This window comes from Typha angustifolia, chromosome 5, assembly GCF_048772165.1.
Source record: "Typha angustifolia cultivar Huaian chromosome 5, ASM4877216v1, whole genome shotgun sequence".
In the NCBI taxonomy this organism is placed as follows: domain Eukaryota; kingdom Viridiplantae; phylum Streptophyta; class Magnoliopsida; order Poales; family Typhaceae; genus Typha; species Typha angustifolia.
Genome location: NC_133243.1, coordinates 3,312,638 through 3,336,994, shown reverse-complemented (window position 1 = coordinate 3,336,994; position 24,357 = coordinate 3,312,638). Strand labels below are relative to the sequence as shown.

Here is a 24,357-nt window from a genome sequence, read left to right as displayed (position 1 = left end):
CAATTTTCTTTTAACCCAATTTATTATGGTCCAAACGTTTCCCTTTTTTATTACTAACATTCATAATGGTTAGAATGTTTTCTCATTGATTAGATGAAGGTTTTTCATTGATTGAGATGGAAGTTTTCTTACTAATTAAGATGAAAGTTTTCTCATGAGATGAACGTTTATTTTCAATATGGTAACTCATAGCCATAAAGCTTGATGGGAGCTAGGCTATATATAGTGGATTTGGTCCCTAAGCTTATTCACTCAATTCAGAGAAGTCACACCATCAAACTAGAGTGTTTGAGAGCTTAGAAGATCCAAAGCTAATTTGCAAAAATCATAAGTTTTAAAGTACACCAATGGCTGGAGGTATGATGATCTTTTGGGAGTTTAGTTTTCGATCCTTTATAGAATTAATTTCATATTTTGGGTCGTATTCTCTTTATTCTAACATTTGGTATCAGAGCATTTTTTAATCTCTGCCTTGGTGTTTATGAATAATCTCTATGCTCTTCTCTATTTACGGCCAAGATTTTTGTCATAAATTAAAGTTTCCTTTTGAGTTGTTTTTGATGCAAAAATAAAGTTAGAAATTCTTAAGATATTGATTTTCTAAGTATCCTACGTTTAATAAAAAAGGGGAAGAAGTTTTTCTTTTGGCATCAAAACATTGTATTTATGCCGAGTTATGGTACTGGAATTTCTGGGTCTAAACTAGGTTTATATGACCTGGATGAAGATTGAAGATAACCATAATTTGCAAAAATAATATTTTCCATCATTTTGCTCGCATATGTTATCTATTTATGCTTAGAATAATGTATGTGATTTTAAGTTAAATTAGATTGTGCAAATTGATCGATTATGCTCATTATGTAAATTGATGCATGCAATTTTGGGATGAATTTTGAAATTATCATAACATGCATAATATATGCGATAAAGAATATTATGTCTAATATGTGACATATATAATTTATTTAATTAAACGATAGCCACAGCGTCTTTAATTAAATAAAATTATATTTTTTAGTTCTAAAGATCACATAAAATAATTTTAGACATTAATTGTAATTAATTATTTAAATATAATAAATTTTATCCCACAGGAAATTTTATTATATTTAAATAATTAATTAGGATAGGATATCAAATTATTCATAACTTACCCACAGGAATTATGAATTAAGTGATAATTTGATAGTTTTATCATAAAGTTTAAAATATATATATCAAACTATACTCATAATATACCCATAGAATTATGAATTAAGATAGTTTGAGAAATTCTATCATAAACAAGAATGAATCTTATTGAATTAAAATTTTGCCCACAGGCAAATTTTATGTCATTTGATTCATTTTTTTTAAGTATGATTTACATTGGTAAAACATAATTTCATTTATGCCTCAATTTAACATAAGCATGTAATATTGAATGCAGCTTCACGACCTGAGAATTTATCTGATATCCGTTGTGATATTCCCGAATTGAAAGGGGATAACTATAAAGTATGGAAGGAGAGAGTTCTTCTTCATCTAGGGTGGATGGACATTGATTATGCAATAAGAAAGGATGAACCACCTGCAATCACTACTACTAGCTCTTCAGCGGATATTGCGCTTTATGAACGATGGGAGCGATCCAATCGTCTAAGCGTGGTATTCATTAAGACTAAAATATCTGCTAGTATTCGTGGTTCAGTAGATCAACATGAAAATGTCCGAGCCTTGCTTAAGGCCATTGATGACCAATTCATCACTTCAGAAAAGGCTTTAGCAAGCACTCTAATTATGAAGTTCTCTTCTCTAAGGCTCACTAATGTCAAAGGTGTGCGTAAGCACATCATGCAGATGAGGGACATTGCGGCTCAACTTAAAAAACTAGAGGTTGAGATGTCTGAAACCTTTCTAGTGCACTATATCCTGAACACTCTCCCACAACAGTACGGGCCTTTTAAGATCTCGTACAACACACATAAAGAAAAATGGTCAATCAATGAGTTAATGACCATGTGTGTTCAAGAAGAAGGGAGATTGATGATGGAGCTAGGTGAAAGTGCAATGCTGACTACAACCCGTAGGAAAGGAAAGACTCAAGCTAATCAGAATGGGAAGGGTAAAACACCACCCCAAGCTGATATAAAAAAGGAGGCCAAGTGTTTCTTCTGTAAAAAGAAAGGACACATATAAAAGGAATGTGCCAAATTTCAGAAATGGCTTGAGGATAAAGGTAATCCAACCTCATTTGTTTGTTATGAGTCTAATATGGTTAATGTTAATATTAACACCTGGTGGATTGACTCTGGATCTACAATCCATATTGCAAACTCTTTGCAGGGTATGCAAAACCTAAGGAAGCCAGTGGGAAGTGAGCAAAATATCTTATCTGGGAACAAGATGAGCTCACATGTGGAGGCTATAGGAACATGTTTATTAACTTTAAATAGTGGCTTTATTTTGCAATTAAATAGAACCTTTTATGTTCCAAGTTTTTCACGAAACTTGATTTCAATTTCCAGACTTGTACCGTTAGGATATTCCTTTAATTTTTCAAACACATCATTCAGTTTATTTTATAATTCTGATCGTGTTGGGAATGGTATTTTGTCTGATGGTCTTTATAGTATTAATTTGCAAAATAATGTCACTTATGATTCAATGCATGTTCACACTGGTACTAAACGGTGTAATATTAATGAGGATTCCTCTATGTTATGGCACCGGAGATTAGGACACATCTCCCTAGAAAGAATTAAGAGATTAGTGAATGATGGAGTACTTAGTACTCTAGATTTCACTGATTTTGAGACATGTGTTGGCTGCATTAAAGGAAAGCAGACCAATAAGTCCAAAAAGGGTGCTAATAGGAGTTCAGGCTTATTAGAAATCATACACACTGATATATGTAGTCCAGATGTGGACTCATATGGTCAGAGATACTTCATCACTTTTATTGATGATTACTCACGATATATGTATCTCTACTTACTTCATAATAAGAATGAAGCATTAGATGTCTTCAAGATATTTAAGGCTGAAGTAGAGAAACAATGCGGAAAACAAATTAAAATTGTGAGATCAGATAGAGGTGGAGAGTACTATGGTAGATACACTGAAGATGGACAAGCACCTGGTCCGTTCGCTAAGTTTCTTCAAGAGCATGGAATAGTTGCTCAATACACCATGCCTGGTTCACCGGATCAGAATGGTGTGGCAGAAAGAAGAAATCGAACATTATTAGACATGGTGCGGAGTATGTTTAGCAGCTCCAATCTTCCTAAATTCTTGTGGACTGAAGCATTGAAGACGGCAGTGTATATATTAAACCGAGTTCCAACTAAGGCTGTCTCAAAGACACCATTTGAATTATTAAAAGGTTGGAAACCGAGTTTGCGACATATGCGTGTTTGGGGATGTCCGTCTGAAGTTAGGATCTATAATCCACAAGAGAAAAAGCTTGACCCAAGGACCATTAGTGGGTATTTCATTGGATATACCGAAAGGTCTAAAGGTTATAAATTTTATTGTCCATCTCATAGCACTAGGATTGTGGAATCAAGAAATGCAAAATTTCTTGAATATGACTTGATGAGTGGGAGCGATCAAATCAAGAATATAGTTTCTGATACTGATCATTTAGAGTCTCAACCTTCCACTTTAGATGATAGATTGTTAATTGTTCACAACACCCCTCAAGTACAAACTGGTGTTGAACAACCAATCATCGAAAGTCTTCAAGCTGTTGACAATAGTCCAGTAGATCAAGTTGTTGAAATTTCTGAACAACAAGTTGAACCTCATACTTCTCAGGAAGATGATAGTATGATATTAAGAAGATCTACTAGAATTAAAAGGTCAGCAATTCCTAGTGATTATATAGTGTACCTACAAGAATCTGACTATAACATTGGAGCCGAAAATGATCCTGAGTCTTTTTTACAAGCCATGAGTTGCAAAGAATCTGAGTTATGGTATAATGCCATGAAAAATGAGATGAGTTCAATGAAGAGTAACAGAGTTTGGGATCTTGTTGAGTTGCCTGATGATGCCAAAGCCATAAGTTGTAAATGGGTTTTTAAGACTAAAAAGGGCTCATTAGGCAACATTGAGAGATACAAGGCGAGACTTGTTGCTAAGGGATTCACTCAAAAAGAAGGAATTGATTACACAGATACTTTTTCTCCTGTATCTAAGAAAGATTCCTTGAGAATTATATTGGCATTAGTAGCCTATTTTGATCTTGAGTTACAACAAATGGATGTAAAAACAGCATTTCTTAATGGAGATCTAGAAGAGGAGGTTTATATGAAACAACCTGAAGGATTCCTCTCTAGTGAAGGTGAGCATTTGGTTTGTAAGCTTAATAAATCCATATATGGTTTAAAACAAGCATCCCGTCAATGGTATTTTAAATTTCATAGGGTAATTTCTTCATTTAGATTTGTTGAAAATCCCATGGATCAATACATATACCAAAAGGTCAGTGGGAGTAAGATATGTTTTCTTGTTTTATACGTGGATGATATTTTACTTGCAACCAATAATAATGGTTTGCTTCATGAAGTGAAACAATTTCTCTCTAAAAGTTTTGATATGAAAGATATGGGTGAGGCGTCTTATGTCATTGGCATTAAGATTCATAGAGATAGACTTCGAGGTATTTTAGGTCTGTCTTAGGAAACCTATATTAATAAAGTTTTGGAGAGATTTCGGATGAAAGATTGTTCACCGAGTGTAGCTCCTATTGTGAAGGGTGATAAGTTTAATTTAAACCAATGCCCGAAGAATGATCTTGAGAGAGAACAAATGAAGAACATTCCATATGCTTCTGTTGTGGGAAGCCTGATGTATGCTCAGGTCTGTACTAGGCCTGACATTGCATTTGCTATAGGAATGTTAGGACGATATCAGAGTAATCTAGGTATAGACCACTGGAGAGCAGCAAAGAAAGTAATGAGATATCTTCAAGGAACTAAAGATTACATGCTTATGTATAGACGGACGAATAATTTGGAAGTAATTGGATACTCAGATTCTGATTTCGCTGGTTGTGTTGATTCTCGTAAATCAACATCTGGATATATTTTCATGATAGCCGGTGGAGCCGTATCATGGAGGAGTGTCAAGCAAACCTTGACTGCCACTTCTACTATGGAAGCAGAGTTCATTTCTTGTTTTGAGGCTACTTCACATGGTGTATGGCTTAAGAGTTTCATATCTGGGTTTAGAGTTATGGATTCTATTTCTAAGCCATTAAGAATTTTCTGCGATAATTCAGCTGCTGTTTTTATGGCTAAGAATAATAAAAGTGGAAGTCGAAGTAAACATATTGACATTAAGTATCTAGCCATAAGGGAACGTATTAAGGAAAAGAAAGTGGTCATTGAGCACATAAGCACTGAATTAATGATCGCTGATTCTTTGACTAAGGGCATGCCACCATTGAAATTCAAGAATCATGTAGAGAAAATGGGACTTGGTTCCACTATGTAATTGTATATGCAATCTATGAATGAAACTTTTGTTAATTATGATGTTTTCTCATATTAATGTGCACATTAAGTATTTGAGAAAATTCATAGGACCAAGAATAAACATAAGGTTTATTCGTTAAGTGTTACCACATAAAGTATAATACTTGAGAAGTAAACATATTGTAATACATGGAAGATAATACTTGTTATCAGAGGACTTATCGCCATGATTCGTATGTTTATTTCTTAAAAAGGATAATCAATGAGATTAAGTTAAGACATCAATCAGGTCAAACGTATGGACCAAGTGGGAGAATGTAACCAATTTTCTTTTAACCCAATTTATTATGGTCCAAACGTTTCCCTTTTTTATTACTAACATTCATAATGGTTAGAATGTTTTCTCATTGATTAGATGAAGGTTTTTTCATTGATTGAGATGGAAGTTTTCTTACTAATTAAGATGAAAGTTTTCTCATGAGATGAACGTTTATTTTCAATATGGTAACTCATAGCCATAAAGCTTGATGGGAGCTAGGCTATATATAGTGGATTTGGTCCCTAAGCTTATTCACTCAATTTAGAGAAGTCACACCATCAAACTAGAGTGTTTGAGAGCTTAGAAGATCCAAAGCTAATTTGCAAAAATCATAAGTTTTAAAGTACACCAATGGCTGGAGGTATGATGATCTTTTGGGAGTTTAGTTTTCGATCCTTTATAGAATTAATTTCATATTTTGGGTCGTATTCTCTTTATTCTAACACTTCCTTGCTATTTGTCCCATCTAAGTCTAGCTCGCATTCCATGGTTGGGCTGGTCTGCACCGTAGGAGGAAGATTGGGCTTATAACTTGATATTCTTTGAGCTTCCACCAGAATTTCAAGAGGTACAATCTCTTTCCTTCTGAAAACCCAGCTGTTACTATGGTGCCCTGTCTTTTTAAGTCCTTTATAATCTCACTCCTACTTAAATAAAGGCAATTGTAAAAGTTTAGCAAATTAATTATATAATTAATAAAGTTAAATATATTTTATCATCATGTACTTATATCTATTATTTTACTAAATATTTTAAAAAGTCTCAAACTAGTTTCTATACTTATGATTAAAATAGGACTGTTAATTTTTTTGTTAAACTTAATGGTACAACTCTAAAATAATAAATTATCCGATTGTGTTTGTTAAAGAAACATACAGGTTTTTAGGATAATACCATTAAATGACCAAAATAGTTTAATCTCACTTTAGTTATTGTACTGAAAATAATTTGTGACTTTTTAAATTATATAAGTACAGAGTACACGTTATGTGAATAGAAAGCAACAAGATTTCTAGAGTTGAATAGTCACAATGCTAGTGGCGTTTTTGAGTTTAAAGGTTAAACAATATCTCATATTTAGGCATGAAAGGCTTATTGTTCAGAGTTTAAAAGGAGAAGGCATGAGTGCTTAGGTTTTAGGGTTTAAAGTTTAAACATATGAACCTGGAGAAAAAGATAGATAAAAGTGACACTTCCTCTTCTTCCCCATTGTTGGAAAATTAAAGAAGATGGACGGTTACAATGCTGGTAGAAAAAAGAAAGAAATCAACAAAAAGAAAGAAAAAGGAAATTTACATAATTGCCATTGAGAACTTCCAAAAATTCTTTAAAATATTATAATTACCATCAAAATCATTGTGCTCTTTTAAGAATATTATTTCTTTAATTAAATATAAATATAATTCAGATCTAAAGCAACTATGTTTCTCTTATATAAATTATGAAAAATAGTTGCAAAGAGATCCAATATTATGTGAGATAAATATTTTTGATAAATATTTTATATTCAACGCTTCTATTTTAGTCCTTTATTATTTATTAACTTTAATAATAATCTGTTAAAAATATTTTCTTAAAAACTAACCTAAAAAAACAAAGTCATGAGTTTCCGTACACAATATCTAAAAGTAAGGACTAGACAATAATAAATGGAAATATCTGGGAGTTATCTGTAAATTTCCCTTAAAAAAAACATAGAAAGAAAGTTAAAAACCCTCGGGTGAGAAGAGCTGTACGATTGGAAGAAAGGCACCTGATCGATGACAATGGGCGCCGTCGTACCTCCCGCCAATTGTTTCCAACCGTCGTTAACTCCAAGAGTCCCATCTCTCTCTCTCTCTCTCTCTCTCTCTCTCTCTCTCTCTCTCTCTCTCTCTCTCTCTATATATATATATATATTAATTCTTCTTAAAAGTAATACCACCCTCTCTCTCTCTCTTTCTCTCTCTTTCTCTCTCTGCAAAGACCATTAGGTGTGCGATCTTTGGACCAGCAGTTGGAGAGAGCTCCAATGACCCAACCTTTGGTATCATAACATCTACCTTCTGATCGACATGGTAGAGTTCTTGCTCGATATTATACACTACTTGATATGTTCCATTATTTCCAACTAATTACATTGGTACGTATATACTGCATGCAGTCTCTGCTGCCATTGTTCGTTCGGACTGTGATAAGGCTGGTCGGGTCATTGGTGAGCCGGCCGGCGACGGCGGTGGCGACCATCTTGTTCTACGGGAATGCGCTGCCGAGAGACCGCAGCTTGGAGCGGTTGGTCTGCGAAGAGATGATCGACGACGGCGAGAATTATATCTTCCATTTCCTCGTCAACGTGGTTAGATGTTTCTGCTGAAGACCACCTACCTCACTGTTACTCTTATTCGTTTGGGTGGTTATTTTATTTGTAGTTCTAATTGATGGGTAAAATCTTGATTCTAGTCTATGGTTGGAGTATTTATTATTATTCTTCTACCAAAGTTTAATACAATGACAATGGGGAGATTTCGAGACAACTAAGAAGAAAGTTTAACAATTTGAGGTACAATTTGGTAACAATTTCTTCGTCAAACCCTAAATTATAGGGAATTTTATAAATATATTACATTTAATTTGTGATTCACATTCAGTGACCCTTTATTTTATCTAACTAATATTAACTAAATTACCAAATTATACCCACCCCTACTCTCTTCCTCTCTATCTCTTCACCATCTTCCTCCAATCACCTCTCCTCTTGTCATTGTCGTTGTCGCTGTCTTCTCTGGTTTTCCTCCTCCTCTTCATCATTTTTTTCTTCTTTCTCTTCCTCCTCTTCTACCTATTCTTGCTCTAACCTAAGGTTTGCAAGAGAAGATGGAGCAAGTTAAAATCTTGATCGATTCTAATTTGGAAATATTTGGCTTGGGCATGATGAGGAGGTGAGAGTGATGAGAATATGAGAGAGAAATAGAGAATGAAAAAATAGGGTAATTTAGGTACTTTATAAATTATTAAGTATATCATAACGAAATATCTCTTTAACTATATCACCTAAATTAATTTAGAGTGTTAAATGAAAATTAGAGAAAAAAAGAAGGGTCAGATTATATTATCCTCAAAGAAAGGGTGTGATTCAAAGAATAGACGAAATATAGGGCGTGACTTATAAAATTTCCTAAGTTATATGATAAGGAACTATAATTGTTCAAAATTTATTTTATAAAATTGTGATATCGTGCAAGCATGAAGGTCCGATTTCATTTTATTTTCCTAAAAACTCATCTCATGGGGTTAAGCTGTGGATTAGTGATGAAAGATAGGTTTAGTTGGTCAAAGGTGGGATTAATTAGACCATGGGCTGTTAATTAGGATGATGGCCAACTGAGGAAATAAAATAAGCTACCGTATCTTATACAGGAACTATAGAAGGCACTTTGACCGAGCTTCTATATTTAAATAGAAAATCCTATTGTTCTTCAAATCTTAAGATTACGAGACTTATTAAAGAAAGAAGCTTGTTAATTAATTGCCACTCAAAACTTTCAAAATATTATAATTGCCCGCTAAACTCTTTTAACTATTTTAAAATTGCCACTATAGTTAGTTTTTAATAGATTATGTCTATTAGATTATTGTTTAAATTAATATGAATAAATAAATGAATAAATTCTCCCTTTTTTTTATTTGGTTGAATGTAATATATTAATTTATTAGAAGCGTAGGATAGTATTTGAATCATTTTAAAATTAATTATAGAAGGGCACAATAATCCTTTTCTGAATCTAAGTTCGTCTTTATTCTTGATTAGTTAAATTTACCTATTAGACTAATAGATAGTTCTGAAAAGTACAAAGGAAATAATTATGGTGTTTTGAAAAATATAGTGACAATTATGTAAAGATTTCTTAGAAATATTGTTAAGCTCGTAAAATATGATAACCCTAACCAAGAAATTTATACCCTATGTTTTATATTTATTATCATTTATATCCTTCTATATGAATATTTATCCTTTTACTTTTATTATTTTAAAACTATCGTGATTTAACTTAAATCTAAAAGCAAGTGACAGAAATACTTTTAAAAATAAGAAAAAAAAAATTAAAGTAATGGTCATTTGACCTTAAAATGGGTGACTACTCATAAAACATAAATTAAAACATACAAAGGATCTTTTTGAACTCCTTTCTTATTGAGCAAGTGGATAGTAGTAGGCAATTTCGCTATTGCTATCCATAAGAAAACTATTATTTGTTGGAATCTTGAATTACCATATAATAGAATTTGATAAGGAAATATTGTGATACAATCTTGCCGTTTGGCTAAGGAGCTCTGATACCAAGCTTGATACGATCTCCTCTTATGTTAAGGTTCGATCTCTTTCGATTCTTAAATCTGGACTGATTCTGGCACTGAACTTTGAAATAATATTCTGAAATATACCGCCGTCGGATCGATAGGAAATTTTGATATGTTGTAGCCCCAGAAAAGAGCTTTCCAACAAATCTAGTTTCAAGCGAATCAGATGTGAGGATCTCGAGATATAATTCGATTAATGGAAAAAGGTCAGAATAGTATGTTTATGATTCGTGGATGGAGGCACGTGATCCTAGGTAATGGTGGTTGGTGGATGACCGGCATTAATGGGGTGGCACCGATGAAAAGTGGTGGTGGAAGGGTTATGGTTGATGGAAGGGTTAGGGCAAGTGATGGATAGATTGGAAGAAGGGGGAGGAGAGGTCCGCTCCTAAAAGACTAGGGTGATTGGTCGGTCGAGGGAGGTTAGAACTGGCGTTGCCGGGGATTGAGAGAACGAGAATGAAGAAGACGAAGGAGGTAAGGCAAAACTCAATTCTCAATAATCAATAATGACTTTGGTTGCCATCCACATCATTTTAGAGGCTAACCACAACTCAAAATTAACCCTAACAATACAATTTTCGTCGACCGCGTTCGAACGAACCGAGTTCGCTCCTCTCTGGATTTGTGAACGCGATGCAGACGTTCGAACGTGCGATCGAACGCGCCTATTTCCCACTTCTCTGGATTTGCGAATGTGATGCAGGTGTTCACAGTGCGTTCGAACGCATAGGGCACTCTCTTCACCCATGTTCACAACCCCGTTCACAAACCGCATTCGAACTCACTCCACCCGCGTTCGAATGCGACTTATAGAAAACTTATTTTAATAAAAATTAAACACTAAAACATGAAACAAAAACACTCCTAAAATGAATCTATGCTCAAGATGACATCGGTGAAGTTCGAATCGTATCATATTGTATCAGAATTGTTTAAAATTGTGGAGGAGGATCTTGTTGTATAAACTCCAGACGAAGTGAACCTCTATCATTACCATCAGGATAAACATTTGTATATGAAATTTTTGAAGAATTTTTTTTTTAAAAAATTTCTAGTTGAACAATTTATCCTCCATCTGAATCATCAAATCAACTTTACCATTTGTATGAAAACATCCATTCTTGAAAACATATGGAGATTTGAATGTCTTGCGATAAAGAAATAGTACGTCGAAGAAAATAAAGACAAAAGAATATTCTTGAACCCATCTAGCATTCCATGACGAATGATATCTATTTTTCATCCATCGCTCGAAAAAATATGCCCCATCTTTAACACACTATACAAGAAGTAGGATGAATGGAATGATTTTCGCTCTTTTAATAGAATTTTTTATTGATGGTATACTTGCCTTATAAGATATTTTAATTGGATTTGTGATTATGATTAAAAAAAAATTTTTTTTTGCCCTCTCCTTCCTATTTGATATGGAACATCTCTTTCTTCTTTTTTGCTCGGTAACCTTAATTTAGTCTTGCCCACTGCATTGAAATCTTTATTGAGGTTTCATCATTCTCCAATGTTTGGAAAGATGGACCAATGAAGAGATAGCTGTGGTTTGGGCTTTTTTGGGGCTTGCGTTGTGTTTGGTCCGCCCTTTCTCTCCATGCACATTAGCAACTTGTACTCGCTAATGTTTTGATTTAATAGCTCTTTATTCCTCCTCGTCGCTACTGTTTCTAAGCACTTCCACTATCTATCACTTTTTGTAAATCCTATTATGGTCATTCGAATCTTGGTACTGTACGTATCTTTTGTGGGAGCTTGCATTTATTTTTATTTACTTTATTCTACTACAAGTTTAGTGTTTTGTAGGTTCTTTGTTTTCTTATTTATTGTCAATTGGTGAACTTAAATTTTCTAGACTTTAGAAATTTATAGGGCTATATCTTGGATTGTCAAATTGCAAAGAACTGTAGGTTGACTCGACGCTTTCCACTCTTATAAATCTACTAAGATCATTTTTTATTTTATAATTTTTATGTACACTTAATTTGACACTTTGTTCTATTTATATTACTGTTTAATATATGTTAAGTGTAAGACTTGTCTCAAAGAGTTATTTTTCTATCTTTCTTCTTATCTATGTATTATGTTGTCTTATTGTATTTTATAAAATGTAATAAATTATTCTTATCTATGAGCCTTCACTCACAAAGAAGTTAAATATCCCAACTGTATGAGGATTAACAATCCAAATTCTTAAAGAAATAGTACAAACACTATTTTATAATTTAGAATAAAGACTTGGAGTAATTCGACGGAGCCAAATATGATTTCTTATATAATAAAAATTATAGTTTGTGGCTCTATTATGATGATATTTCTTTCATAACTAAGTTTGTTAAATCATGTAAATAGTTATTAATGTATTGGAAAGATGCCTTAAAATGTCATACTTTATGATCTCATGAAAAAACTTTTACCTATGGGAGGGCTATTTGTATAAAAAATTAGAATGCTTTATCTATAGAAGAGCCATTTTCACAAGAAATCAAAACTATTTGCTATGGGATGAGGGGATTAAGTCTACCTAATTCCTAGTGATGTGATTCCATACATTTCATAAAAAATACCTTAAGATAGATTTTCTACTTTATCGATTAAACATGTTATCCAACTAATATTTCTCATTGTTAAAAGATCAATGAAAGGGATACCACATAATTAGCATGAAAACTATTTTGAAAATATCCAATTTGACATCATACATCCGTATTTCATTCATGAGTCATCTATGCTTCCAATATGATACATTGAGCAACTTCAACCGGGCTCTAAAAGCTAGCTCCAAATTTGGAGCTAGCAATAGTGGGGCTCCAAATTTGGAGCCCCACCATGAAAATGGAGCCCGGCTCCATTTGTCATTTCAACTTTTTGAAATACCAAAATTGCTCAATAATTATTACATTTAATAATTTTAATTCTATTTGTATCTTTTATTAAATAATTTAGTTAGTTAAACTGAGTATATAATTAATTTTACTAATCGGTTTTTAACAAAAAAATACTAGTAGAAAGGTCTCATCAAGACCTTTAAAATGAGTCTAATATTAAATTATTTTTGAGTTAATTTAAATTTTAAATTTTTTATTATTTATACAAATGAGTCTAATAAATTATGTGTCCTAAAATATAATTACTCAAAATTATTCCCAATGTAATTTTGATATTTTTAGTGAATGATATGTAATGCTTATTTCGATATTTATTTCGTGTAATGTAATTTCGATGCGTTTAATTAAAAAATTAGTAATTTAAAACAACTTCTGAAACTATTAAATATTAGTTTTATTTTAAAGATCTCGATGAGAGTTTTCTAACCATATATTTTTTATGAAAAAATAATAACGCTAAGATGACCTATTAAGTAATTTAAAATAGCTAATATAATAATATATATTATATTATTATTTTAATAAATATGGAGCCCGGTGCGTTGGAGTGCATCGGGCTCTTGCTTTATTTTTGGCTTTATATTTGGAGCTCCAAATATGGAGCCACGGTTGGAGATGCTCTAAGAAAATGGTTACCTAATTTGTGTGTGAAAACTATCATTGCAATAAAATGATTAATAAAAATCTTTAGGCAAGAAAAAAATTAAAAATTAAAAATATTTATTAATTAAAATGGGAGAATGTGGACTAAGTATGATTTAGCTTTAGTTCTATATCGCCTTTTAATATTTTATATCTTAGAATTGTCTCATATTGTAATAGTTTTGTGAGCGAATTATTAAGACACTATAATTGTATATTTACTTTTGACACTTTCATTTGTCAAACCACTTAGCTTATAATATGCTGATATAAATATTTGTGCATCTATTTCCTCTTGACTTTATAATGACTCTGACTTTCCTGATAAGTCAATTTGAAATTCTTAAGTACATCAATAAAAAAAAACTTGAATAAAATATGTTAACTATAATCAAATCTTTGATTGTGAACTATTCGTGACATTGAATATTTAAACTTTTGCAATGTTTATTTCTTTGTAATTGGATTTGACACTTAGAATATTTTTGTACGTTTTTAGAAAATTATTCGCTGAAAAATGATGTCAATTAGATTATGATTTTGATGGGAGCATATTTTTGAATGATTACATGAATCAAATGTAATTTTAGGTGACAAATTATCTTTCATGCTTCAATATTTCCTCTTATATTGATTAAATTCTTTGTTAATTTATGAAAAAAAAAGGGACAGTAGTATAGCATCATATTCATTTGGAATTAATTTGCTATTAGACATGATCATTAAGTCCAACCTGCCCAAACTCGGCCCGAGCCCGATTTAGGCCCAGGCTGACCCGAGCTCGATATTGATAGTAGATGGCATGGGCTAGGCTTTTGCCCACTTGGCTCAAAACCCTGATTTATTGTTCTTATCTATGGCCCAACCCATAATGCATGCATATTTCTATAATTTTTTTTAGTTCTACATTCAATATTTAGTAAACTATATATCAATATATAATTATGTTCCCATAAAAGATAACTAAAATATCTTTATATAAGCCCATTAAACTCGGTCCAATAAGATATAATATATTTTATCCTTAACTAATTATATTGAACCTATTATACCTAACCCATGCCCAATATTTAATAGGCTAGTGAGCGGTAATGGGCTAGAATATTCTAGCCCAGCTCGAACCCGGCCAGACTCGAATGATTGGTGGGTCGGGCCGTAAACAAATATTTAAGCTTGGTTGGCCTAGAAAGCTCGACCCGCTCGATTATCACGTCTATTTGCTCCGAATATACATTATATTATTTAATATATTTTTAAAACTTTATATGCATTTCAATGGTATGAGTGTAGAGCTGTGCAAAATATTTTTATAGTAACAAAACTTTTACTATACTCTATTAAAATGTGTACATTATTGTTGGTATATATTTTGTATTATAGGAAAGTCTATTTTATCACAAAATTGTCAAAGGAAGAGATTGTAAAGTTTTATTTGTACTCATATAATTAACAAATTATATTTAAAAAAATATTTTATTCATGCAACATATCAAAATTTTATTTATGAGCATATACACAAATTATAAGATGTTTGAGAAAGAATATTAAAGTGAACTTTTAGGGCAAGGGATTGGGCGGCTACTTCTCAAAAGTGGTCGTTTATCGTCTATTGAAGCCTACCAAGCAGGGCTGGGGCTTTATCCGAACAAGTATCTAATTATAAGAAAAATAAAAATAAAAACTTGGAAAAGTAGAATTAAGACTTACTTAGAAGAAAAAGGAAATCCAAAGGAATACACTATTGAAGAACTATAGGAAAAGTAATATTCTTATTTATAGAGAAAGTTTTTGGAGTTAGTATAGTTGAAACACCTATGTGACTATATTTGAATTCTAGTATAGATATTCACTGTAGCTCAAACACCTAAGTGACTACATTTGAATGCTAGCTAGTATTCTCAAATTTACACAATTTACTATAGTTTGAACACCCAAGTGATTTTATTCGAATGCCATCTAGTATGGATTTTCTCCGATCTACACAATTTATGAAGAATTTTTAAAAGAATATTTTATCTATCTATAAGAGGTATTAAAGAAAAATTTAATTCTAACCCGAAGTAAGTGGTCTATGATATTTTTTTGATCATCTTTTGGAGTTGATTACCTTATGGAGGCCATTGGAGTCTTATAGATCGTCTCTTGGCTTTCAATGAAATATGTTCAATTCCTATTGACTCAGCATATTTACATCAGATATACAAGAACTACGTCTTGAGGGTCACTAACATAGAAGGATTAATCTCGAAGATGATTATAGTTTGGAAATTTATCACGAAAAATAATGTATTATGTGGTTTAGTGAGCAAGGTTGTTATAGATTGAGTAGTGAAGATCGACAAGTGATTTGTAAACTTTTTATATTTGCTATAATTTTAGTGATAGGTTTCGAATTTGGGTCTGTAATTTTTTACCTAATTCAAGGTTTTCTTCACGTAAAATTTTTTCCGTCTATGATTGTCTTTTGATGCTTTATTTTTATATTTATTTTATTAATGATGTGTGATAGACTTATCCCTTAGGGTTAATTATAATATTTTTTAATTGGTATTAGAGCATAACCAATGATTTATGTTTTTTCATATTAAAAGCATTTAAAAGAGATCGTACAAGCAACAAATTAAGGAGAGGTAAAACTTTATAGCTGTTTAAGATCAATTTCTCTACTCTTCCTTATCTACTAACAACGTAGCTAACACAGAACAACCAAAATGGAAAGCAAAAATACAGTTTTCCTTTTGACGCTTGGGTTGTCTTCCTAGATCCTAACTTTTTGTTCTGGTTGTGAATCTATTTTTCCGATAAGATTAAAGCAAAAGGCAAAGATAAGAGACAAAGTGAAAAAAGATGGCCAAGTAAAATAAGTCAATTATACAAAAAAAATCCTTAGAATTTAATTGGACTCCTCATGTCAATTATAAGATAAATTTTGTTTACAAAAGAAAAGCAGATTTAGAAGATAACATTTATAAAGGAAACATAGAGAAAACACATTAATCCCAATAGAGCCACCTAGATCTACCCAATGAAGAGCATGAAGATTTAAACATATTGAGAAAAACATTAATAAAAAAAATAAATGAAATGAATAGATCTAATATGTAAGATCGCTTATAGATAGCAATCGGCTATTGAAACATTGATGGAAGAAATTGGAAGAAAAGGAAAATGGAGGGGTTAGGTATGGAGAGGATATCTTGAAGCGATTGAATTTTATTTTTGCCATTTATTCTAGTTTTGGTGACTTTTCTTTCTACTTTTTTTTTTCATGTTTTCCTTCTAATGTTATGCCATGGGTTTGACAATTAAAGCGTCTACATTCAATAAGTTTGAACAAAAAAATTAATTGTGTTTCATAGTTTTATTATGAATTTTGGGGCTATTGAACACTTATATTTTTTATTTTGCAATTTTATTATGAATTTCATAGTTAAAGATTTATATTTTTATAAGTTTAACAATTTTATTATGGAATTTACAATCAGTAAACACTTATATCTTTTGTTTCTTAGTTTTATATATGAAATTTGCTATTGAACTCTTATTTATTTTTTGGTAAGTTTCACAATTTTATTATCTAATTCTAAATATTTTCTATTTCACAGTTTTATTATAAAATTTATAGTTTTATATTTACTAGTCTTATCTTCGGACGGCAAAATTGACAGGATAATACAAAAAATATTATATTAAATGCATAAAAAATTTCTCTCATTTTATTACTTAACGAGGATAAAGTTGAAAGAAAAAATAGAAAATGGGGAATTAGTGCAAATAAGTCAAAAAAAAAAAAAAATAGCAGTAGCTTAAATTAAGCTGGGCAACAATTGACATTAAGATATACTCACTTTGAAATTAATACATTCAAAAACCTTCGTGTAGGATTATTCTTTGTAAATATATATATATATATATATGTATGTATGTATATTAGAAAAAATTAGGGAGTAAATATTGGATACTTTTCTAAACCAACTTATATATATGGTTCACATTTAATTTTAATTTTGTATAAGAATTGACGACTAGAACAAGGCCAAACCTTAGGATTCCAATTTCTAGTAGTTCAGGTGAAGGCTACAAATACTACCAGGTTTTGTTTAAATAATACATCACCATTGCATTACATGGATTAGGAGTAATACATCCAGACGACAAAAGTTTCAAACAGTGAGAAGAGAATATACAAGTCGAGACATGAATAAAAGACATCACTATAATCGCAACAAATGCGTGACAACACCATAATATGATATGTACATTGCTGATCATCATCCAAATGAAATTGAGCAAATATGATGTGAAAGCACATCAAAAAGAAAAATTTGCAAATATGTTGAGACATTTAACCAACCAATCATATATCTCGATTATGTGAATTAGTAGTCAAACCAATATAAGGCAGAAACGACCTCTAGGGATAGCGGGGATGGGTATCATCAGGCTACTGGTTTCTACTGAAATGATGGAACTATAGTATCTGAATGGAAGAAACGCTATGTAAGAAGATGCACAACTTGACCATCACTTTGTATACTTCTCATGCCTTTCGCATTGCACTGATCCGGGCAGCCAATTCGTCATAGTTTGGCGGCATTCTCGGATGCACACTTCCACCATTGAATTGGTCAGGATGCATTGAATTAGTCCAAGCAGCAACCTTTGCTACTGCAGGGCTAACTGGTTCTGCTGGAAAAGAAACAGATCTTTTAGGAGTACGCGCTGAATCCTTTACACGAGAGCGAACCTTCCCATCATCATGGTCCTCTTCAATTATAGATCCATCACTGACATGATGAACTGGAGGACGCCTAGTCTTTATTCTCATCCTGACATCCTCACTATCTGGACCTTTCCTGCTATAATGCATCAATAACTTATCCATCATTTTTTCCTCCTCATCACAGTCACCATCATAGGAGACAGTTCTCCTGCTCCCATGCCTTCTTTGGCCACGGTGGGTTCGGTGCAAGAGCTTGCCGTAATCGATTGCATTATCCATTTCGTCATCCACTGGTTGTGGATATCTATCCATGACCTTCTTATCATTATGGTTGTCATCATATGTATCACCATTTAACCTGCTAGCATAACTTCTTTGACCATTTGGAGTTTGATGCAAAAACTTCCCATAATCCTCCTTGTTGTTTTCCATTGGCTGTGGATGCATCCCCGGGACCTTAGCATCATAATCATCATCATAGATAGAGCCATTCCCTCGGTTTCTATGTCTTCTTTTGTCCCTTGGGGTTTGATGAGAAAGGCTACCATAATCAGTAGCATTAACCATTCTATTGTCCTTCGGCTGTGGGTGCATATTCACAACATTGACATCAATATCATCATCATAGGTAGCACCGGTATGTCTGCTTGTATGCCTTCTTCGGCCACTTGGTGTTTGGATCACAATCTTTTCATCATCGATTGGACTGTTATCAGTGTCGATGATGGGTGGCTTAGCAAATTTTCTCCTGACAGAAGTAGGTCTAGGCCTCTCATCGTCAACCAGTGCATCCTTCATGGTTTCTTTATGATCAGTGCCTGGAGATTTGTCATAACCAGGAATTATTTGGATGTTTGAATCTTCCTGCACTGGCTTGGCAGCAAATTTTGGTTTGACATAAGGAGGAATCATGTTGACTGCCCTCTCATAGTTCACTTGTCTAACTGGCCGCCTGTCTTGGACAGCAGGTTCCAGATCTGCAGCACTTCGCGACCTATCATAGAAGGTATTTCCCTTCTCTTCTTCCTCGTACTCCCTGATTGTTCCCTTCTGTCCAGTGTATGGAGGAACCATATCGATGGTTTTCTCGCTAAAAGATTTTGTTGAACAAACTCTCTGCTTCTCTAAGCCAACAGGATCCAAACCTTCTGGTGCTTTTGATTTCTTTTTAAAATCAGGAACATCAGCAGCTGCTTGCAATCTATCATAAGCAAGGGTTTTGTCATTCTCCTTCTCAATATGGCCTTCATTCTTAGCCCCAGTATGCTTCATGTAAGGAGGAGCCATTTTACTGAATCGATCTTCAGAATATCTCATCGAACCAACTTCCTGCTTCTCTTGGTCAGTGTGGTCAGACCCTTCTCGGATCTTTGGGACCCTGTTACGAGAAGGAATTGGATTCTCGGTTTCTTTATGACTGTCTCTAGGCTTAGGATATGAGGAATCCATGTGCTCTAGCTTATCAGCAGTTCCCTTCCTGTTCTTCTCATGTTGGTGGATGATGTTGACATTTGATATTACATGAATATCTTTTGGCTCTTCCTGTACTTCTTGCTTTTGCAAGATACCTACAGGATGAGATCTCCTTTTTCCTTCAGATGGAATATCACCATGATACCCACGGGGCAGCTTTGATGAAGGCTCTTTGTTTCCACCAGCAAATGGACTATCCTTCTTAGGTTTATCCTGCAAACCAAGTTCACAAGATATAAACTATCTCAGACCATATGTCTTTAAGCACTGCATGTTCTGTGTCTTATCAAAAAAGAAAAATGTTCTAAGCAACACAAGTTTTCTCGGCGAAATGAAAACAATACTTTTGTGCACATATAGTAGGAGTTATTCAGACACTTACCAATTTAATTTCAGGTTGACCCAACAATTTCTGTTGGAATGCTCTACAATCAAATCTAATTTCGAACTCCTGAGCAATATTTTGCATCACTTGTAATTTCTTCTCGTTAGAGAATGACTTCTTCTGAAGCTTCTCAACAAACTGACCACAAAAAGATAAGGAATCAGCAACTGAACACTAAAAGCAAAACAAAGTTGCTGTGAACATGAACTCATAATTATCACCTCTGCATTAACAAATGACTCCATATGACTCCCATATCTCTGTGTAAATACATGTCGGAGATCACATAATTCAGGTAAATCAGGAAATCTGGCTGCAGCAAAGATTAAAGTTGACAGAGCTTCCATGGCTTCTTGAGGGCATTCCCTGTAAGAAAAAACAATTAGAATATACAATTAGCACATGGCAGATCAGAGACATGGAAGAGGGAGTAGTAGAAGAAACCCTAAGAATATTCGAATAACTACTTTCGATGGAATAACCTGTTTGTATCATTTAAGTTCCACATCAATATTTAAGTTAGCAGAAGTTTAAGAATTTGTTAAACAAATGAAAATTATGATAAATAAAGATTAAATTAGTACACATAGGAATATTGTTGAACCATTGGAATTATTTATATTCAAATGCTCAAAAAGGGATATTCAGGTTTTCCCCAACGTTGCTATAACCTAAAATGCATGTATCCCGAGTCGAAAAAAAAAGGATGTAAATGAGGATCTGGCATCAGCAATTATTGCCATGGGTGCTTCCAAATTTTCCAGCTTTCTCCAACACCCAAAGTACACTGAAGAACAACAAAACCTCTTACAGAGAGAATATCATGAACTTCTGACAAGATATTGCAACTATTGCTTTGAAATAGTAAAACTAAAAAATCATGGAACTTGAGCATTCCAAAAAATATATGGCTTACAAGAACAGACGTAATACGTTAAGGACCATCTCATAAGAAAAATCCAAAGCTTCAAGTATGGCCAATCAACATAAGAATATAACTCTGGTAATGCACTCATTTTATATAAATCATACTGAATCTCAGATAAATTTTTAAGAATGAACATACATCTATGATCTATCTTATCTAAATGAAGCAACATGTTAATACCTCTGTTTATTTAGGAATTGAAGCTGCTTCAAAATATGTTCGCAATATTCCTCAATCATATCATAGCAGGATGCATGATTTATCTCGACAGTAAGCGCCTCAATCTGTTGAAATCAGGAAGACAAATTATTTTAACAAAAATCAGAAGCAAATGAAACCCACATATAGATATATAATGTGATAAAATGTATATATATATATTGTATATATGCAAGTACATTTAAGCATAAATAGGGAAGAGAAAAGATCACCTGAAGACTTTTACATTCAAACAACAAATAAATCATACTAATTCTCTTTTACATGATAATTAGTGAGAATTGTCCCCTAAATGTTGGATTGCACAGAATTAGGACAAGCGAAAAATCAAAAGATATTGCTCTTATGTCAAACTATTAATTAGAAAAAATAGGATAGTACAGACGTATAGAAACAACATAAGCACTTAATTGATTAATATGTTTCTCCTTCTAACCCATTCTTGTATGATAAAACCACACATGCAAGTTCATGTAACATCAACTTATTTACTTAAAATACAAAAGATTCCTCCCCAAGACGCCCAGGGTATAATTTTTCAAACTTCGGAGGCAGTCCGAAAACAAATTTTCTTAAAATTAAGAATGGGTGAAAAAGTAGCACAAAATCATATCTGTGCTCATAGGAACAGAATAAAAATATTAATTTCGAATCAGGAAGCATTAGAACAAGGAAAAAAAAATCTTTCAACTCCAGTATCGCCATTTGAGCTATTTTTTCTCCACCCAGAAACCAAGAACAAGAAAGAGAGCTAAAATTTTGACGAAACTAAAAGCATCGAAAGAACTAAATAGCTATACCCTTCCAAAGGCATTAGCGTCGAGCCCTTTGGTGAGGAGCTTGGCCACATCCTCCTTCAAGAATCGCAGCATCGCCTGCTTCTTCCTCCTTATCGGATCCAACCGCACCTTTATGCACTTTATCGCATGCTTACTGCCAAAACCAAACAAAACCCAAATCATTTCATCACCTCTCCTCCCACCCCTTCCTCCAAGAATCCCAATCGGACCATCATACACCCTCAATCCAAGAAGACCCAGAAGAAGATTAAGAACAAGAAGCAAAGATTACCATTTGTTGGAGAACTTGGAGCCGAGCAAGCTATCAAACATCTTTACCCTTCCGTTCTATCTCCTCTTCCCTTCGCTTTCTCTTCCTCTTTGATCCTACTTTATACGAGGGAGTTGGAGTAATTAGTGAGTGCGGTGGAGTTGCGCTGAAATTAAAGTAAAAGTGGAGGGGGAGATTGGAAAAAAAGAAATAAAAAAAAGTAAGAGGGGTTGCGGGGAGGTGAGCTGTAGGAGACGAGAAGACAGGTGGGAATAAGTATAATATGAGCAGGAAAAGGTAAAAGAAAAAGGAAAAAAAGAATCATCCAATAAATTAACTCCTAAAATAAAATTATGGTTTAATTACATTTTAGCCCCTATATGACAACCAAATATCACATTAATATTTTTCTCTCTTTTCTAACAAAGTAGGAATATCTTGACTAACTTAATTAATTAATTCAGAAGCACTTTCTATTTAATTTTTAAACCTTAATTTTAATTTGTTCCCGTTTTAGGAAAAATGTAGGGATTTAAATAAATAAAAATAAATTTTAAAAAAAGAAGAAGAAAGAAGGTAGAAGACAGAGTACGGACCGTTTACTTATTCTGGTAACCAATTCAAAATAAAAGTGCCGGTTGAGATTTTTGCTCCCTGAATTGCCCCTTGGAATTAGTAATGTGGTGGGCGCCGAAGGGAAGGACGGGCCGCAGAAAGGAACGTTGGAAGGGTATGATGGGGATTTCCGCGTGAGCCACTTTGGGCGAAGAAGCCGGCGTTGTGGCCGAGGCTTTTACCGTTGGGTGAGGGGCAAAACTGGGTAGGGGTAGTTTTGGAATTTGAGGCGTGGTGGAAGTGGTGGGGACTATTAACGGAAAGAGATACTTCCAGAATGGACTGCAAATTGGGACTTGGTATGATTGAGTCAGTGTCTTAGGTTGGAGGAAAGAAATCTAGAACAAAATATATATATATATATATATATATATATATATATATATATATATATATATTCAGAACAAAATATATATATATATATATTCAGAACAAAGATCCATACATTTTTTTATTAATATCTTTAATAGGATTACATAAGTAGTAAATTAATATCTTTTATGGTTACCTTTGTCCCCCAGAGAAATTGATTAAACGAAAGAAATGCAAATGTTATCAAGTTGGAAATGTTTATTCTGAGTTTCCCATTTCCATTAGTTAACGATACAAATCTTAAGAGCTTCCATTGTTAAGATTATTACTTTAAATGTATTTGTAAATTTCAAGTGGTAAAAGAACAAATTAAACTCTTAAGACTCCTAGTTGTATATCATGGCTCTATCAATTGCGGGTAGGTTTCAGTGTGGAGATTCGGTGTGTGTCGATCTAGTATATTATTATATTAATAATATAAATCATACATGTCATGTATCTTTTTGGCAATAAATATTGAGAAATAAGATAAATTATATTTTATCACCATATGGTTACGCTTAAATATACTTCACTTTCTATAGTTTCATTTGTATTACTATATAATTTTATAATTATATCTAAACTAAAATCATTAATTTTTTTAATTATTTAATTAAACTAGAGGTCGAATTTAAAGATATTTATTAAAAATAAAGTTTTAAAGAATTAGATAAATTTTACAATACCGATTTGAGTTTCAAATAACAAAAATATAATAAAAATAGATACTTATTTAATATATTTGTCATTTGAAATCATATTAGTATTATTTTAGATGCACTAATTAAAATATATTTTTTACTAGTCCATAGACTAGTAAAAAATGATGAAAAAATAATTTTAAACGTTATAAGGGGTTAACGTGATATAAATGAAACTAGTAATTAGATAAAATATAATTTCCTGAAGAAAACCTTGGTATAATAGTGTGTGTTTCAAGAAAAAA

At 32.8% G+C, this 24,357-nt stretch overlaps 2 protein-coding genes across 2 annotated transcripts; one reads left to right on the top strand and one right to left on the bottom strand.

The window, feature by feature from the left end:
• Window positions 1-347: 347 nt before the first annotated feature.
• LOC140760404 (uncharacterized) lies at window positions 348-1,949 on the top strand. The gene is made up of 3 exons (XM_073097336.1): window positions 348-357; window positions 1,433-1,819; window positions 1,936-1,949. The coding sequence occupies exons 1-3, from the start codon at window positions 348-350 to the stop codon at window positions 1,947-1,949; spliced, it is 411 nt and encodes a 136-aa protein (XP_072953437.1).
• Window positions 1,950-17,862: 15,913 nt separating this feature from the next.
• LOC140760358 (uncharacterized) lies at window positions 17,863-22,670 on the bottom strand. The gene is made up of 6 exons (XM_073097291.1): window positions 22,464-22,670; window positions 22,193-22,325; window positions 21,354-21,457; window positions 20,467-20,611; window positions 20,243-20,383; window positions 17,863-20,073 (listed from the first exon to the last, which is right to left on the bottom strand). Exons 1-6 carry the CDS (start codon window positions 22,502-22,504, stop codon window positions 18,205-18,207), a joined length of 2,433 nt encoding a protein of 810 aa, XP_072953392.1. The 5' UTR covers window positions 22,505-22,670; the 3' UTR covers window positions 17,863-18,204.
• Between the last annotated feature and the right edge of the window lie 1,687 nt (window positions 22,671-24,357).

Excerpts from the sequence above, each read along its gene's own strand:
- LOC140760358 (XM_073097291.1), bottom strand. The coding sequence starts at position 22,504 with ATGTTTGATAGCTTGCTCGGCTCCAAGTTCTCCAACAAATG. Across the intron at positions 20,612-21,353 it reads CAATTCCTAAATAAACAGAG|GGAATGCCCTCAAGAAGCCA; the intron begins GTATTAACATGT and ends TTTTTCTTACAG. Across the intron at positions 20,384-20,466 it reads AGTCATTTGTTAATGCAGAG|TTTGTTGAGAAGCTTCAGAA; the intron begins GTGATAATTATG and ends TTTTGTGGTCAG.